The following is a 19,395-nucleotide window of genomic DNA, read 5'->3' as shown; positions in this document are numbered from 1 at the left end:
GATCCTAGTGCACTATGGCCATCATAACCCATCTTTTGCATCATGGTGAAACCTTTACCATACCTCTCTATAGGGATCTTGATTTGTTGTTTACCTTTGTTGGAAGGGTTTGTGTAGATCTACCTTGCCAATTTTGTATCAATAGTTTCATGTTCTAGTGATCTTCCTAGGATGAATCCATCAAGTGTATCAGTATTGGATGCAATAGGTGGCTTGAGTGACATTTGTGGTTTTCCATGAGTCCTAGATGAGAGGGGTAGTTGGCCAATAGAAAAAAGTTGATAAATATTATACTCTCATGGGCCTTCATCCTTTACTTTCATTTTCAACTTCCCCTATTTGGGTGTAGGGATCGGTGTACTGGTGAGAGAAGTTGGGTGGATGTAGGATGATGAGGCGGTGGCTTCTCTGTTGTTGGGTACTGTGATATTTGGTTGATGCCTTATATTGTTGCAAAAGGTGAATGGGTTGGCATCACCAAGGATAGTAATCTCTACTCTATTATGTGGAAACTTGATACATTGATGGTAAGTGGATGGTATTGCTTGCATGACATGAATCCATGGTCTACCTAATAGGAGATTGTATGGAAGAGGGAGGTTTAGGACTTGACAAACCACATTCTTCACCACAAACCCTATCCTGACTGGTAGAGTAACACACCCTTTAGAGGAGCATTCTACATCATCATAGGCCTTGATGGTGATCTTCTTTCTGGCATCAACTGCTTTTGCTGCATATCCCAATGTTGTGATTAACTGCAATGTGCAAAGGTTAAGACCAACTCCATTGTCAATCAAGACTCGCTTGATTATGTGTTTACGTATGAATCCCTCAATGTGGAGAGGGGCATTATGCGGTTGTTGAAAGGACACGTTGTCATTCTTAGCAAAAGTGAGACATGGTGATGATTTGAGACTTCCAACCACGACTTGAAATTGATTTGTATTGAGGTTGGATGGAATTGATGTTTCTTGGAGAGCTTGGTCCAAGATGGTTTTATGTGAGGGTGATAGGCGCAAAAGCTCTAGTATGGAAATGAGTGCTAGTGTCTTATCCAATTGGTCCACAAGGCTATATTGTTTGGGCACGTATTCCACTCTTGATGGTGCTCCTTATACGATAATCTTGCTACGACATGTAACAACGTTGCATGCGGGATTTTTGCCTTTGATTGTAATAGTTGCAACTTGTTCATTGGCATCATAAAGGTTATTGACGGTATAGGTATATGGTCTGCGTGTATAGTTTGTCGTGTTATCTTGGTTCTTACTTTGATGGGAAGGACCTATTTTCTCATATGATGGGAGTGGATTTTTGAACATGGTATGATCTGTGTTAGAAGTTTTTGCATTGTGGCCATCCACTTCTATATCACCTCGATCAAAGAGGTCTTGAATGATATCTTTTAACCGATGGCAGCTGTTTGTTTTGTGTCCTTTTTCCCTTGTGAAATTCATAATACTCTCCACCATGAAAGTTTAACCCATGGATCATAGTTTGATGTTTTAGGCAATGTGATGAGATCGGAAGAAATGAGTTGTTGTAATATATTTTCAAGGGTTCTCCCAAGGGTGTGTGTGTTCAATTGGGTTTGTAGGTAGGGTACATGTTTTTAGATGCCTCTTGCTACATGTTGGGAGTTTGATTGCCTTGATTGTTTTGGGGATTACCTTGGTTGTTAGAGGGCTTGTTAAGATTATCTACTTGTCCTGCAATTTTGACTATGGTCTGGGTGTTTTTGATAGTTCTTGCATCTACAACGCCATCGTTAACAATCTTTTTGTTCTTGACCTAAAATTTGGGTTTATCACTGTTTGTAGGATGGTCATGGACCATCCTTGTTGTCTTTGTATATTTTGTCAAGTCCCTTTTTAATAAGGGCTTTCTCGATTTTGAGCCCTTGGGCTATCACGTCTTTGAAAGTGTCTGAACATTTGATGTCTAAGTAGAATTCCATCTCTTCATTGAAGTTTGAAATGAAAATTTCAACTAATTGTTCTTCCAGAATGGGGAAGGAACATCTAGTAGAAAGGTGTCTCCATCTTTGTAAGAATATTGATAATAACTCTCCATTCTTTTTTTTGTATTGCATAGATCAACCATGGAGACATCACGTTCTATGTTATGTGAATGATGAGTGATAAATTTTTGTACTAGGTCCTCAAATATTCGTATCCCGTTGGGCAAGAGTGAAAACCATTGCATGGCCGATCCACCTAAACTTAGAGGGAAAAAGGTACATTAAATATGTTTCGTCATATGCCACCTCTAAGCATGCAGAGTAAAATTATCTCACATGGTCCCTTGGATCTCCTTTCCCTTTGTATTTGTCAATTTTTGGTGTTTCGAAATTGTGTGGGAAAGGAGGCATGATCATGTTCCTATCAAATGGATAGGGACATATATCTTCGAGAGTATATTGCTTTTGTGACCTTCCCGAATTTACTTGTCGGGCAAAGTCTTGTATCTGTTGTCTCAACATATCCATTTTTGTGGGAGGAGGTGAGACGTTACTGTGTTGATAGTTATCATCATAATTGTGGGTATTCCGCGCCTCCTGTTGTTGTGATTTCTTTCTTGCCGATGGATGTGTTGGGATTGTTCTAATGCATCCCTAAGTTGCGATACGTCAAAGTCTGGTGGGATTTTTGCTCCCTCTTGAGCAAGTCTTAGGAAATGGGCTTCAACATTTCTCCTAAGAATTTCCTCAAAGAGTCTGTTAAATCTGGGATTACTAGTGGCTTTCTCTATTTGTGCTTATGTAGGAGTGTCTGGGTCTTCTCTTCGTCCAAAGGGGTTAACGTCTTCTTCCTCTTCCCATATTTCATTTTGCGGTTGTCTCTGACTTTGAGACCTAGTCCTAGCCATGTTTGAAGTTTGTATTCGTGGAAGTGAGGTGGGTGAAAAGTGGGTGGTTGATCCCCTTCTTATGCTTCTAAGATTTGATGATAGTGTTGAGTTTTAAGTATTTCGTGGATATTTTATCTCCTACACTAAAGGTTGGGTATCAACAAATTCCTCTTTAGAATTGCTTGTTTGGTGTTTCAACAATTGTGAGATGAGGTGTAGCAAGGTTTGTGCTTACAAATCACAAGCTACCTAGCTTTGAGAGGATGCACTCAAAAGCTAGTTTTAACCTATCTAGATGCTTAGTAATGTCTTTTAGGATGATTTATCCTAGATGTAGAGACACACTAGAGAGTAATTTTGTTGGTATGATTAGCAATATCTTGAAAGAACTAAGGACAAGACCTTTGTATGTTGAGAGTGGGATGGATTTTTTATGTTTGTTGGAATGAGTGTAAAACCTTGGAATGATTTTGTAAATTTGAAAATGACTTAAGAATAAGATGAAATGTGGAAGATTGAGGTTTTTAAGAGGTGATTGTGAATTTGTGGAAAAATTTAAGAAGAATTTATGAAAGAATAGCCTATATGGAGAATGACTCAATAAGTGATTTTTGGTTGAGGTAGATATGATAATGAGATCTTACCACTTTTATTGAGAGATTGGGAAAAGGAAGATCTTTGTTGAAAGGCACATGTTTTTAAAGATTCCTTATCAAACTTGTGTCCATGACCATGTAGATAATCGTGAAAATGGTGAAGGAGGGCTAGATGTTTGAAAAAGAGTTTGCAGTTTATGTAGAGAAGTTTCCTCTTATTTAAGATCTCTTTTTGGCTTGGTTTCTTTTTCTCAAGACGACGAAATATGGATTTCTTGATATGCCTGAGGGATTTGAGGATATGACGCATTTGTAAATCTTGTGATGTTTTGCTTGTTCAGATTGTTGTTGGGGAGTAGCTTTTGATTCAAATATTTGATGATCTCTTTGACAAGAAGACACGACAAGCACACAAGCACATATAAACAGTACTTTTCTTTTGATAATTGTTGATGAAATGTGTATGTTTAGGATCTTTTCAAATCCGTTCAAGGATATTTTTAAATCCCCTTTTGTTTTCAAATCAATCAAACTCTACTATTGCCAAAAGGTCATTCCTATTATCAATAGCCCACACTTGATACTCCGCCAGTTCAAACAACCTTGTCACACCTAAAGGTGCACCCATTTTTTTGCCTTTTTCCAGAATTCGAACCAAAGAGAATTGCTCCTCAATTGGATCATTTTCTTGGGAGATATATGGTGAGTGTCTTGGGGACAGATTCTTCCCCACCCTTGCACTATGATATCATAAATATTTGGATAATTGACTCAGTTTGGCTTCCATTTCTTAAAGATTTCTAGTATGGCTTCCGTTTGAGTGGTCATAATCAACATCATTTTCCACTCTGTTAAAGGAGGTCTCCCGGCTTGTAGAGGTTACACTCTACAAGTTTTCACACACGATATAGGCACTAAGGTAGACATAACGCCGTTATGACAACATGTAACACTTGTCACTTGCAAATTTCATCATAAACACATTTGTTTATATTGGCTTGGATTTACTTGGCTTTAGCCGTTTGCACAAGATGTTAGCACTTGCAAAACCCTGAAAACGTTAGTCCAAATGGTGGGCTCAAAACCCTAAGGTTACAAAAATGAGTTCTCTACCTGTTACAAAAGCGCTAGACTGGTAACAAAGATAAAAGTGCCTAAATAGCACAAAAATGCTAAAATAAGAAACAAAAGTGCTAACTTAGAGCAAACGTGCTACAATACGCAACAAAAGCGCTAAAACAAAAAAGTTCGACAATTTTTCAAAAGCACCAATATGTAGTGAAAAGTGCTAATACGCATGTCAAAAGCGCCAATCCGTGTGATGAAAGTGCTAAAGCGCAACCTGTGTGTGAAAATATGCAAACTTCCAAAATGGTTAGTTAAAAATTTAACTTCCTAGTGTTGGATTCATGTCGGGTTCACCAAAATGATGCACATGAAAGGGGACAAGCCAAAGACAAGGTTAGAGTGTTAGTATGTTAGTTTTTAACCATACAAACTAAAACAAATGAACTAAAATACTTCACATACATATCAAAAGAGACTTAAAAGCACACAAATGAAGCATGGACATAATAAAAGAAAGGAGAAGAGACTCCCTAAGATGCTTCCATGATGCCCTTGTTGTTTCTCCCTTGTTTCTCCCCTTTCCAAGAGCCAAATGAGTTCAACTCTCAGATTTTAGCACTAACCATGGATGTCAAATGGATATTTGAAAGATGGTTGAAAATGAAACACTAATGCTATGGTAATGCAAAAGGGTAATGCTATGAGAAAGCTTAAGTGTGAATGCAAGTATAGTAACAATGCTAAAATGCTTCCTCTTTTGCTTGAGCAATGAGGCTCTATTTATAGGCAAAATAGAAGACTGGATGGTCAAGATTGATTGGGCTTGTGAAGGGCTAGGATTGCATGAGAGGAGCATGATCCTCAATCCATGTGACACTTTCAAACCAATTCAATGATGACAAGTGTCACCATGAGAGGGCTTGAGAGGAGAGGGAAGAAGCATTTAATGCTTGAGATGACATGAGGGTTCCCCTCCATGGTTGGGTTATGGGATAAAGCTTTTACCCATGGTTAAGCCTTGATTAAAGGGTCAAGACCCATGTGGGTTAGTGTGTTGAAGAAGGAAAGCCATTAAGACTTTGTAAGAGTCTTAAATGGTTGAAGTGATGGGTTGGGGGTTAATATTGGATTAGGATTGTGGAGATGATTAGAAGGGGGTTTAGGCAAATTTAGAAGGGCCTAGAAGAATATAGAAGGAGGTTAGTAAGCAAGTGGGTTAGGATAATAGGTCTTTCAATTAAATGTTTTATTTAATTAAAACAGTGAGTGCAACTTGCATTTGTAGGAGAATGCAAGTGGATGTGGAGTTTTAAATAAATATTGATTTATTTAAATAGGGATTTGATTTGGGGTTTTAAATAGATGTTTAATTTATTTAAATAATAGGAAAGGGGGATTAAATATATTTATTAGTTTATTTAATAATTTGGACTATAGTTAGCAATCAAATAAATTTATGAAACTAGAATAGAAGAATAGGCTTAGATGAATTAATTAAATGTAAATTTAATTAATAGAAGAATATTAGTGCATTAAATAAATATTAAATATTCATTTAATTAGTGGACAGATTTATGTGTCTATAGTTTCCAAAACCTCATTAGCCTCTGACACTTGTTTCAAAACCTCTTCAAAATGTCGATAATATCATATTTAAACATACCAAGTGATCTTCCTTTCACCAATAAAAGTTTGTCACAAAGTTATGATTTGCTTGTCAATTATTATGCTAGTTATGACAACCTTATTGCTTTGTGCCATATATTTTGAAACCATCAATTTTCTTTGAAAACCTACACCATTAGTTTTTGCTTAATTCCAAGACAAAATATGAATGAGACATCTTCATTAACCCTTCAACTTCTTCTAAGTCCTTGGTTGTCTTGTTTATAGGAATTTTGCACAATGCTTCGAGCTCAAAATTGGTTATGAAAACCTTGTTGGCTTCCAACAAAGTTGTGGAAACCTCATTAAATGCAGAAAGAGTTTCAAAAAACTAAGTTAATGACTAAGTCAAATTTGAGAAATACTTTTGACATGACCTCCAAAGAATCACAAATGGAAAAAATTTTAAAGCCACTCAGAAAGAAGAGGTTGTGAAAGTACTGTCAACTTCTAACATGGTTAGAATAACATTGTTGGAAGTTGAAAAGGTTGTGGGATCCTCTTTAGAGGTCAACACAGGTTTTGAAACTTTATGGTTTAGCCAAAGACACAATATTTTAACTATTAACAAGAAAAAACAAGATGTAAGAAATTGGCTAAGAAGAGTTGAATTAGAAGCTAATATAGTTCCATGTGACAATTAGAGTGCCATATGTTTAGTAAAGAATTTGACCTTTCATACAAGGATAGAGCATATTGAAGTCGGGTACCATTTTATTAATGACATGATAGAGAATGGGAGGTGGTGTTGGATAAGGTTGTTAGTTTATAAAAAAAATGTATATACATTGGTGAAGCTAACGAGTATAAAAAATAACAGTTTTGTGAATCTATGGGCATCTAGGCCCCTAGTAATTAGTTGATAGTGTTAGTACTCCCTTTGCTCTTGCAACATGCTCAATAAGTGGGATGGTATTAGAAAATACGTCTTAACATTATTTCTAATGTTAAGAATACAAAAACAAATAAATTTTAGGCTATACAAAATAAATGAATTGGGCTATAGAGGTTGGATCTTAAACTAGGGTCTTGGGTGCCACATTTTGGTGGCTTTAGCTCATAGTTTCCTAAATATTGTTTGAAGGTTTCATGTATTATATTGTTTGGTGATTGATATGGAGGTTTGGATAGTGAGTTTTGTAAATACTATTATGCTACAAAAATTTCTCTAGATATCTTGTTGATAATGCTCCTATAAAGGCTTAAACCCCACAAGTGTACTATAAACTTGATTATTGAATAATACATTGAGTTACTTTGGAGTGTGAGGGTTTTAATCCTTAAAGAGTTTTCCTCACATACATCATTATGTTGTGACATATTATTTTGTTCATACCTCCTCTCATATATTAGCGAAGGAAGCATATGTGTGTACCTCTAATTTCTTTTGATGAGAATGTTGTTAAAGTCCCAAGATTCCAAAGTCGAGTGTTGACAAAGTTGTCTTAGTTATTAATGAAGTTTTTCAGTTATTGACAATGTTGATAATGCTATTAGATGGATAGAGGCTTGGCTCATGGTTTTAGGAATTCATTGATGGTTTATTGGGTCTCTTTGTTCCATTTATTTTTTTGTTATTGAAAATGGAGTAAAAATGAGTACAAAGAAAGACGATTAATAGAATGTCAAGAGGAGATCACAACCATTACAAAACTAGCTAGCATACAACTCATAACTATCACATAAACATTAGAAAATAACACTATTATTATTGTACTTTTCTTGTAAGAATTTTTCTAGGACAAATCTCATGTTGTCTATATTAATATCCTATGAAAATTTCTCTAGATTCATAACTTATTTCATTATTTCTCTTATAAAACTAATGCTAATTTCCTTTCAAGATCCAAAACTAAATTCCCAATCTCAATCATTGACAAATCAAGAAATCATTAAATCACCTTAAGAGACTCAATATAACACATTATTTAAAATAACTAAACACATTCCATCCCTTTTCTAATTACCAATTTTAACTTCTTATAATTTAAATCTTATAATATTTAATATTGTGAATGTTTTTGACATTAAAGCGACAAAAACTAGGGTGCTGTCCCTTAAGTACAATTGCTTAGAGGCGTAAAAGCAACCAATTAACAATTACAACACATTAACAACAACTAAAATAAAAAAATAACTACACTTGAACCACCACAATCTTCAAAAAGGAGTTTAAACTACCACCCAACATACCATCTAGGCTAGTAACCATTTGATAGAGAAGCCACCAAAGGCTATACCAGTTAACACAAAACCTAATACTACTAAACCTACTTAAAGCATGTAATATCATCCACATTGTGCCCATAGTGACACCTAGCAACCGAGAAAGCAAAAATAACCAAAAGAAGGACCAAAGTCCTTAGATATTAAATCTAAAATAATATTTATAGGTAACCATAATCACTTTTCCTCACAACTTAACAATTCCTTTTGACTTCTTTTTTTATTAATATACACAAATTAAATTGATGTATTGATTTGTTCCTTTACAATATTGTTTAAATATAAAAAGTATATTTTATGAATATCATTCCTCTATGATTTAGCCAATTTATAGAACATAAAAATATCAAACAATGAGAATACATATTTTTTCTACAATTTAAAAAAATTCTTTTCGTTAAGTAGCCTTTACCTTGTTGGCAAAATTTCATAAGAATCAATAAGAAATTAAGTTGGACTCAATGTAAGACCACAACACTTTAAAAAGAAGGCGACAAAATCTGACGACTTAGTTGGTGAAGTTTCATAAAGAATTGACAAAAAAAAAAGCTAGACTAATACAAGACTACAACACTTTAAAAAGATGAAGTGAAAATCATACATGTAGTACGCAACACTTTTAAAAAGTAAAAACCAAATCATTCCTTAAACAACATTGATGGAATAAATATTCCTTAATCATAATCATAAGCTTGTCTAATGAAGGAATTGAAATCTCCAACCATATACACATTGTAGTTGGCAAAATTTCATAAAGAATCGATAAGAAATTAAGTTAGACTCAAAGTAAGACCACAACACTTTAAAAAGAAGAAGATAAAATATGACGAATTTGTTGACGAAGTTTCATAAAGAATTGACAAAAAATACAAGACTACAACACTTTAAAAAAATGGACACAAAATCATACATTTCGTACGCAACACTTTTAAAAATAGAAACCGAATCATACCTTAAACAACTTTGATAGAATAAAAATCCCTTAATCATAATCTTGTCTAATAAAAGAACTGAAATCTCTAACCATATAAACATTGTAGAATAATATTCTTAATCATTATCTTGCCTAATGAAGAGACTGAAATCTCCAACTATGTAAACATTGTATCTAGCATTGATGGGAATATTAAATTAGATTTAAAATAAGATTATTTGGGTCATTTCAAATTTAAAAAAAGCATGGTTGGTACATCCTGATTCCTCGGATAAGCTGCACAGCAACACGACGCACTGTTAACAAGTACATAATACCCGAATAACGAGGGAGCTAATCAATATTATATTCACTACATTATTCCTCAATCCAGGAGACCAAGAATAAGATTTGACCAGCATTTTCAGAAGATTTTACCAGCGAGTAGAGTAGAGTGGAGTGAAGTGCCAGTGCCGATACTTTTGCAAAGTACACAGTACATCTGCCACCTCATACTTTTCCCATTCCCGATAATGACAATACCCAATGGAAATTAGTTTCTTAATTTCTGATTTTACAAGGTAACCGAAATTGTTTTGCACGCCTTAAATTGGAAGCAATCTAAAAGCAAAATCAATCCCAGATGAGCCAATCACAAGGAACAGATTTTACTTGATCCATATTCTTTTTCTTCTTGTTTGATCTGCTGAATTTGAAAGCATTTAAACAGTCAAAGTAGCCTAAACCGCCTGAAACGTTTAAACCATTTGTTCCTTTCCTCGCCAGGAAGAAAAAGTCATTTGTTATTCCCCACGAATGAGTTTTTATCTTAAATTTGATGGGCCTGCACTGTTTGCACGTCCAGGCTGGACATTGAAAATAACTACACGTGAGTAGACCCGTTCGTCATCAACGATCGACGGCGGTTAGGGTTCCGTGAGCTGGGAAAGGTGATCACTGTTTAACGCCACCTCCACTCGAGGCCAAAAAGTACCAGGCGGAGAGAGGAGAAGGAAAAGGAGGACAGGGATTCTTTGCAGGAACCGGCCTAGAAAAGCTTCTGTCGATTGACGACGCGTTTGCGCTGTTCAATTTGACAGATTATATGAAGGCTGAAAAATCTGAGAGCGTGAATTTCAGATAAGTTTTTTGGCGTTTTTTTTAGATTTTCGATTGGCAGGGAGAGCTTTTTTCTGCGAGGTTTGCGGCTTTAAAGTGTTATTTTGGGGGCATTTTGTGAGACAACAACATGTACTTCCTCTGGTACCATATATCATTCAAATAGTATTAAGAAAGTCTGGTCAGTGACTGGTAAGAGTAAAGGTTCTTTGGATCTTTAGTTTTTCGTTCTTCTTTTGAACAATTTGCTCCTGTCATGGGCCTCTGCCATGGAAAAGCCACGAACGAGCTACCAAAAAAAGAGGAAAATAAAAATAGTAACGGGATTATCGAGAGTAGCAACAATGACACTGGTAAAAACGAATGCAAGCCCAAGCCCTTTGTTGGTGAATCTCCGTCAGTTGACGGAATTAGCAAACCCTCGCCTTTTCCTTTCTATAGCCCTAGCCCTGCAAATAATGGTAACATCAGTTTTTTCAATTCTCCGGCGAATTCGACTCCTCGGCGGTTTTTCAAGCGGCCGTTCCCTCCGCCGTCTCCTGCAAAGCATATTAAGGCTGTCCTTGCGAGAAGACACGGTTCGGTGAAGCCTAACGAGGCTTCAATTCCTGAAGGGAGTGAGAGTGAGGTGGTTTTGGATAAGAGCTTTGGATTCAGCAAAAACTTCCCCACAAAGTATGATCTGGGCTACGAGGTAGGGCGCGGGCATTTTGGTCACACGTGCTTTGCAAAGTGCCGGAAAGGAGAGCTCAAAGGCCAGTCAGTTGCTGTCAAGGTCATATGCAAGGCTAAGGTTAGCGACCTTATTCGTTGCATTTCTATGCTTTGTTTTCTCTCATTGGTTGATCTGGTTCTTTTTGAGAATTTATCTTACATTTTCATGTTTTTTCTCTTTTACATTTATTATACATACAGAAATTTGCAACGAGTTATAAGATTTGCGACCTATGGCCTGTTTTCTCTTATTGGTGGATCGGTTGTTTTCTGAGTATCTAGGTTTACGTTCCTTTGTTTCCCTTGTTTCGTATCCTTTTCAGATGTATTTTAATGTTCAGTACCATTTTAGATTTAAAATTACCCGTGCTATTAATTCAGAATTTGAAATATTTTTTTTTGATGAGTTTGTGTTGTGTGAAAAATTAGTTCAAAATGTCTTCCTGTTGAAATATTAATTTGATATTCAGTAATTTACGACTCTGCGTCTGCATATTTTGCAGAGACATTGTATTCCCTTTGCTTTTGTGTATCTACGATGTGTTTATGCACATTTTGCTGAGTGATTGTATTGGGGTTTCTTTTTATTTCTGTTTACTTATTATTATTGACCACTTCAGAACATTTTATTCCTGTCACTTTTCCATGTGCTATTGTGTAGACGAACTTACTATTCTCGTTTACTAGTTCAACAGAAATGGCTTAATATTTGTTGATTTCATTACGAGTATTTTTAGGATACGTGTACATGTTAAGTATCTGTGTTATATCAGCATTTTCGCATATAGTATAAGTTCTAACTAATTTTTTTCTAGTATTTTTGACAAGCTGAAAACTGACAGGGACTCACCATCACATCACTTGATTCTTGTTCTGTCTTGGTTAGAAATGTTTTTGCATTATTTTGATTCCCAGCTTTTGGTGACCAACATCTCAGTCATCTTTATTTTTTAGGTGTTTCCACCTCTAGTAGTTATGTTCAGAAGAGAGAGAGGAATTACATGGGATCAATTTAAATAGTGGAAATTGGTTTTATGACTTTTCAATTAAGTTTGTTTGAGACAGAAAGTTTTCTGAACTTTCTACGAATGACAATCCATTGAAGCTGATGGCTTTTACTAAAATGGTCTAATTCCTGTTTAGTTATGTTTTAGGTTCTTTATTTGTGCAGCCAAAAAGTTATTGATTAACTTCATTGTTGTGTATCGTGAACTGTAAAAGTTTTAAAGGAGTTTGTTGACATCTTTAGCCCTTGGAATATTGGTGGGAACTTACGTAAACTGGGAGTAACTGTATTTATTCAGTTAGTTTTCCCAAAGATTCCAGCCATATAAATTAGGCTTAGCCTTTAAATTGTTTATGTTCAAGTCTTTCCTTGTTAACTATTTTCAAATTTTTTATGTTCAAGTTATTTACTTGTTAATTGCTTTCCTCATTTTCTTTTTTCTTCTGATTTCTTGTGTGTTTTAACACATGCCTAGACACTTGGAAACACAGATATTGTATAATTGGCGAATCAGGCTGGTGCAGTTTCCTTAAGATATTATCCTCCTGGTTTTCTCCTTCCTGTGACTAGTCACTGGGTACTTAGGTCATGGATTTCTGGCTTGGCTTAGGGGACTCGCCAAGTCTAGGTGAGTCCTGATGAGTCTTTTAGCTAAGATTTAAACAAACTAAAGGCAGCCAAAATTTAAAAAAGTAAATACAATGTGCTGACTTTGCAATGACAATACTTCCCCTTTTAGTGCATTGGCAGCTTTTAGCAAATTTTTCTTTAAAAAGATATTTTTATGCAACAAATAAAGCAGGTCATTCAATCTTCAAGAAAAGGAAGCCTCCTTCAAGTCTTGGGGAAGTCACCTGGACTCCTGGGAACGTGTCCTCATGAAACACTGTAGGGAATTTCTTCTCCCTCTTTTCGGTAGGCTCATGGTCCTGTGCTGGGGGATTGTCTCTGAAGATTGGTAGGTTCAGTTTTGGAGTCCACATTGTTATGGTTTCCAAAGATTGTCAGGTTCAGTTTTTAACCCCTTCTGGAGACATGGGTATGGGCTATATTACTTTGCAATATAATCACCATGAGATGTGGGTACATGTTTGGGGATGAAATCCATATCCATCAAGCAGAGTTTCCTGGGGACTGTAGTGGGCAGTAATTTACTGATCACAGTGACATAATCATTAGGATAGTAGGCTGTAATGGAGGATGCTGAATCAAAGAGCTGATAGAGAAATGTCCAAGATTTTGTTTCTGATGTGTTGAAATCTTGTTAGTTTAGGTTAAAGGAAGACTATGCACACTCAGTTAATGCTTCTGAATCAATTTTTCTAGAATTTATTTTTACATATTGATTGGTCAAAAACGTCAGTGGGTTTGAGTCTGATGCATTATCTTAGGTCAATGGTTGTGGTCAATTGTGTCATCTCGACATTGTTATATCCCAAGAGAATGATCTAGCCTCATCAATATGATTTTGTAAAATGCATCTCTTTATGATAGCAGAATGGCATAATTTTGTTTATAATATACATTGTAGATAAGCTTTCAATTCAACACATGCTAATGAACATCCACTTCAACCATAATTCTCATATAATACTCTTTTTCCATGGTATTACTCTTAGTCTTTTTTTGGTTCAATTACAATATATTTTCAACCACATTTGCTCATACTAAATTCATGAGCATTTGTGAAACTAATCACATTCTAGTCGTTGCTTTCTGTTCTTTTAGGTTTCTAGCAACTACAGGAGTGTTCAAACTTCATGTTTGAATATCTAATTAGAAGGCTTTTATAAATATTTCAGACAAATACAAAAAACAAACATTTCTCTTACCTACTTGGAAACTTTTGATTGACAGATGACTACAGCTATTGCCATTGAGGATGTTAGAAGGGAGGTGAAAATTCTAAGAGCATTAACAGGACATAGCAACTTGGTGAAGTTTTATGATGCATATGAAGACAGCGCAAATGTGTACATAGCAATGGAGTAAGTTATACGCCATTACCTCTTATACCACATCTTTTTAGTTTTACTCGCGTTTTAGAATATCTTTGTATAATGAAGATAATTCCTTATTTTTTAACTATTGTGATCACAATTCTTCATATGTTTTTCATGCATTGTTGTTTTGAAGGCGTCTGAGTAAGAAAAAAGTTTGTCACTGATTCCAGTTGATAGATATACTGGTCTTTGAACAGAGAGAGAAGTGATTGGGTGTTCAATCCTGGGCATGATAAGTGAAACACAAATTGGTGTGAAAGAAATTAACTAGAATTCTTCCAAGCAAAAGAAATTTCAATTTTAAAGCTGTGTAAGCCTTGTGGTTAATGGATGCAAATATATATTGTCTATTGTTGTTGGAATATGTGGCTCGGAGCTTGATGACAATGATTGTTTTGTAAGAGTAATCTTTCCTTGCCCTGCTATAATTATGACAAGACAAATGAAGGAATTATTGGAGCAGGTAACCTATCTAGAAGTATTGGTGTAATAATCCTTTCCACCATTTAAAAACTAAAATAGACAAATTACGACAATACATGCACTTCAAGAAAATTATTATTCATCTGGATCATTATCACTTTGGGAGAAATTTGAAAGGAATAAATCCGTTCTAGACATACTGGAATAATCCAACCTTTGAGGTTAGCTACTCTCCTCTGGTGACAACAATCAATCTTTAGGACAAATTGCTACAACATTCGGAATATCTGATTTTCCAACCACCTGAAATGATTATTCTCAAACCTTTATAAAAAAAGGGCTCAGAAGAGAAGAGGAGCCTGCTTGCAGTCATCTTACCTAATTATTCAGTCACCGTCAGTTAATATGCATAACTAAATTCTAACTGCATGTTAATTATTTATTACTTTAATTAAGTTTCCAACTAGACTCCTAAAATTAGCTTGCACTCAAGTCCCTTTTTTCTGAAGTAGAATTATTTTCGTGCTCACTAATTTCTTTCGAAAACTACCTATTTCTATCCCAGGATAGAATCTTAATTATTTTGTTTATTTATTTTTCTATTTTATTACCCAAACACACAGGGCTTATTGCAAGTCTACAATTCCTCAATTTATTGGCCTCCAATCAAGAAAAAAAAGGAAGCATGCTGAAGTATATCAGTTCCCTCATATGAAGCATGATTGTAGGAAGGTTCTTCCACCGCACCAATTATTTTGTCAGAACACTGTTACTTAATTTGTGTTCTCTAGTGGTCAGGATGTTCTTTGGTACTCATATCAGTTTTCCTTATGCATCAAGGGGAGGCAATGGTGCTGAAGGTGTCAAATTTTGACCAATTGCTATCTGAAATTAGATACTGGAAGGTATTGTGTATCTTGATACTCGTGGGTAATTCTGAGGTATATGTTACTTGCCAAACGCATTGTAGAACCTTGAATGGTCCATTGTACCTTGGGGATAGTTTTTCAGATGTTTACGTATTAAGAGTAGTCTATTTATAAGGTTGTAACCTGAGGAAAACATAATCTCCAGCTGCAAATGCCCTTTCTGAGTGCTGCTGATCAGCATGCAAGATCTATTGACTCTTAGCAATGGATTCTCTTATTTTAGGTGCTTCAGTATCTTGGGTACTCCAATCTACCAATTAGGGTAAACTATACATGTACAAAGGTTGAAACGCGGTCATACCAATTGATACATGGTGGGTCGTGTTAACCATTTTTCAGCCAAGTGTAGCCAGCAAAGCCATGCAACCTGTAAATCAGCAACGCAATTTTGTAGATATCCTGCCAAAGTCTTGTTTACGATCTTAGTGCCCACTACTAAAGGGATAGAGTTGCATTAGTCAGTCAAAGAGTTCTTTTCGAAAATGTTTGTGAATTTTGGATCCCTCTGTAAAATTCACTTAATTTTTTAAAATTTTTCTTAAATATAATAAATCCTGGCTAACAATTATAGTTTGCACATTGAATTATAAATATGAGATTAACCTAGAAATTGCAGTTTTAACAGTTTATCATCTTATTCAGATATAATGCTTAGAATATACTTCATAAAAGGTTGAATGTATCCTTTGTATCTGCTATTAATTTGTATCCAATCTGCCTGAATGAGGGGTTTTATCCACTAACTCAGCAATGGAAATTAGGGGGTTCTCAACCTCTACCTCTAGTTTCTAACCTAGAGGGGTCTCATCCTCACGTTGTTTTAGCCACAGTCCATACTCCATAAACAGTAATAATCAGATATAAAAATGTTTTCACCAACCTCTCCGCTTCTCCTTACTTGGACTCTCTTAAATAAATTATTTCTCCAAGAGTCACCACTCTTGGAGTGTCGCTTGATTAGGAACTTGATTTTATTTGGTAATATTATTTAATCCAAGTGGGCTGCCTTTTAACTTTTGTCTTCTAGCACTTAGGGAAAAGGACTGTGATTCCCTTTTGTCTTTTTTATTATGGCTCACTAGGATTTGTCTTATTCAAACCTTCTTACTAATTCCTTACTTATTAGCATTTTTAATCTCCTTTGCCCTGTAGCGGAGCTGCATCCATTTTCACTGTCTTAAAAAATTATTATGTTTTTGAATATTTTAACGAATTTTATTTCTTAGGCAGAGGCATCAAATTGTCGCTCACAATAGTCTTAGGTAGTCCATGCAACTTATAAATAGTTTTTAATTTTATGAAAACCAAAGCAAGTTGATGTGTTTTATAATTGATATCAATGGGCATAAAATGAGAATATGGTTAATTGGTCAATAACCACAAATTTGCAATCCCTTATCATGGACCTTGTGAAGGCCTGTGAAGAAATCCATGCCAAGGCATTCTCACTGTTCACTGGGAATAGGTAATGGCTTAAGTAAGCCCGGACTTTTAAGTTTTAACAACTTCCAACTTTTTTCTTTTGCATTGTTTGCAAGCTGTCATAAAATTTTGGACACCATTCTTCAAACCTTTCCATTTTTAGGATTTTCTAGTTTTGGCATAAGTTTATATAATCCAACATGACCATCTGACAAGGACGATTGATTTTCTATTATTACTTTTCATCTTGAATTTTTGACTTTGGAGTCAAAATCAGTTCCTTGGTGATAAGTGAGTCCATTGCAGAAGGAATACCTGTTATTCTTAGTTTTAGCTGCATCTGGGTCCTCCAATAGAGCAGCCAACTCATCATCCTTGGCATATTTTGCCCCAATCTGTGATTGTCACCCTGGGATGGCTGTTGGAATGGATCCAATTCTAGGAAGTCTGGATAATGCATCAATTCCTACTTTTTTGGTCACCCTTGCTATACTTAATTTTAATGTCAATATGCCTGTAATTTGCTCAGCCATTTAGATTACTGCTCAGTAAATTTATGCTGTGATAAGAAGTACTTCAAACTGTTATGATCTGTCTTTAACAGTAAATTTGTTACAACTAGATATTATTTGAACTAGGACAATGCATGCATGGTGGTTATCATCTCTATATCATACATGGGTGGATTTTTTTTTTCTCATCTAAGCTGTGGCTTTTAAAGACGATGGCCTATCTTGTTGCATCAAAACTGCTTCAATTCCCCATCTTGAATCGTCACATTCAACAACAAATGGCAAGTTGAAAATTGAAAGAGCTAAAATAGGACAAGTGCACTTTATTTTTTTGAGTTTGCCAAAGGCTTGGCCAGCCAGTTTTGACCATTCAAATTCGCTCCTTCTCGTCAAATCTGTCAGAGGAGCATCTATTTGTGATAATCCTTTGATGAATTGTCAATAATAATACATAAACCCAAGAGCCCTTTTATCTGAGTGAGTGCTTTTGGGTCTGACCAGTCTTATATTGCTTGAATTTTAGAGATACTTTGACTTATTCAAGGTGCAGCAATTCACCAAAAACACACATTTACTAGGCAGAGCAATTTATGTGCAGCAAAAACTCATTTGCTTTCTTTGGCATACAAGCTCTAAATCTTCATGACATTGAGAACATTTAAAGGTGGATTAAGTGCTCTTGCAAATTCTTACTATGCACCAGTATGTTGCCATAAAATGTCAGAACAAGCTTTCTGAGGTAAGGATGAAATATCTTGTTCATGGTAGCTTGGAAAGTCACTAGTGCATTTGTGAGTTCCAAATGGTATGATTAAGAACTCATGGTGTCCATGACATGTCTTGAGTGCATTCTTTCCGTGTCTTTTAATCTTATCTTGATTTGGTGGTAGCCAGATTTTAAATCAATTTTTGAGAAAATAGTAGCCCCATGAAGTTCATCAATCGACTCACTCACCTTAGGAATAGGAAATCTGTTTTTTATAGTCTTCTTATTCAATAGACGATAAATAATACACATATAAGGAGATACATCTTTTTTGCCAACACAACTAGTGCAACAAATCGACTCTTGTGTGGCAATGTGACCATTATCTAGCAATTCTTGTATTATCTTTTCAATCTCATCTTTAAACAACTTGGTTTATAAGGAATGATCATAACTGGTTTTGTACCCTTATCCAATTCTGTAATATGCTTCTCACCCATATCAAGGGGGAAACATTTCTGGTATGTCATGCTGCAACAGGGGACATTTCTAGCATGTTCCTCTTGTTGGGGATGTTGAGGGCATGCCGTGAAGTCCCCTAGCCATCTCAAAGACACCAACGAGTCCTCATAGTTTCTCTATGTCATGATAATGATTTTGGTTTTTGGCAAAGCTTTGAACAGATAGACAACATGATGGCATGTACAAATGGTTGATCTTGGAAGAAAGAAGGAATATTTACATGGTATTGGAGGCCAAATAGTATCAAAACAATTGTTATTATTTTTGTTTACTGAAATCCATTCTTGCTTAACTTTAATACATTCTCTCTTATCTTAACTTTAGGAAGTTGGTGTTCATATATTTCCTGATTTGCATGTTACCAATGTCTCAGGCTTAGTAGAGAATTGAGGAAGTGGAGAGGGTGTGGTGGTGGTGGATTTTATAAAGTTATCATAAATAAAAAGGAGTATCAAAAAACTCATCTACTAGAAAACAAAGAATAAATAAAATAAAAAGATTCAAGAATGATGATATTCTTGTTTAAACTGTGGAACCCTCATCATTTAGAGTGGTCAGATTCTCAAGTTCCATTGCTAATTCTTTGAAGAATGAAGATTTGGTCAAGAATAATGAGGACTTGGCATTGGAGAATACATTGTGATAAAATTATGAAAAGTGGCATGTGCCTTGAAGGTCCATGTGGTATTTGAAGGCCTTATTTGGGCTTGGTGGTAGG

General features: G+C 35.4%; 1 protein-coding gene across 2 annotated transcripts in view; it reads left to right on the top strand.

Annotated features, from left to right (window-relative positions):
• The first annotated feature begins 9,972 nt into the window (after nt 1-9,972).
• Nucleotides 9,973-19,395, top strand: part of LOC131039127 (CDPK-related kinase 5-like) — a 45,302-nt gene continuing 35,879 nt past the window's right edge. The window contains exons 1-2 of one of the 2 annotated variants that reach the window (XM_059212037.1): nt 9,973-11,233; nt 14,018-14,148. In XM_059212037.1, coding sequence (XP_059068020.1) covers nt 10,697-11,233; nt 14,018-14,148 — 668 coding nt within the window. In that variant the 5' untranslated portion in view covers nt 9,973-10,696. The remainder of the gene's footprint in view (nt 11,234-14,017; nt 14,149-19,395) is intronic. The other variant, XM_059212036.1, reaches the window with a different exon arrangement.

This window comes from Cryptomeria japonica, chromosome 10 (genome assembly GCF_030272615.1).
Source record: "Cryptomeria japonica chromosome 10, Sugi_1.0, whole genome shotgun sequence".
Lineage (NCBI taxonomy): Eukaryota > Viridiplantae > Streptophyta > Pinopsida > Cupressales > Cupressaceae > Cryptomeria > Cryptomeria japonica.
Note: the sequence above shows the minus strand (reverse complement) of the source record. Positions and strands in the feature narration are given on the sequence as shown.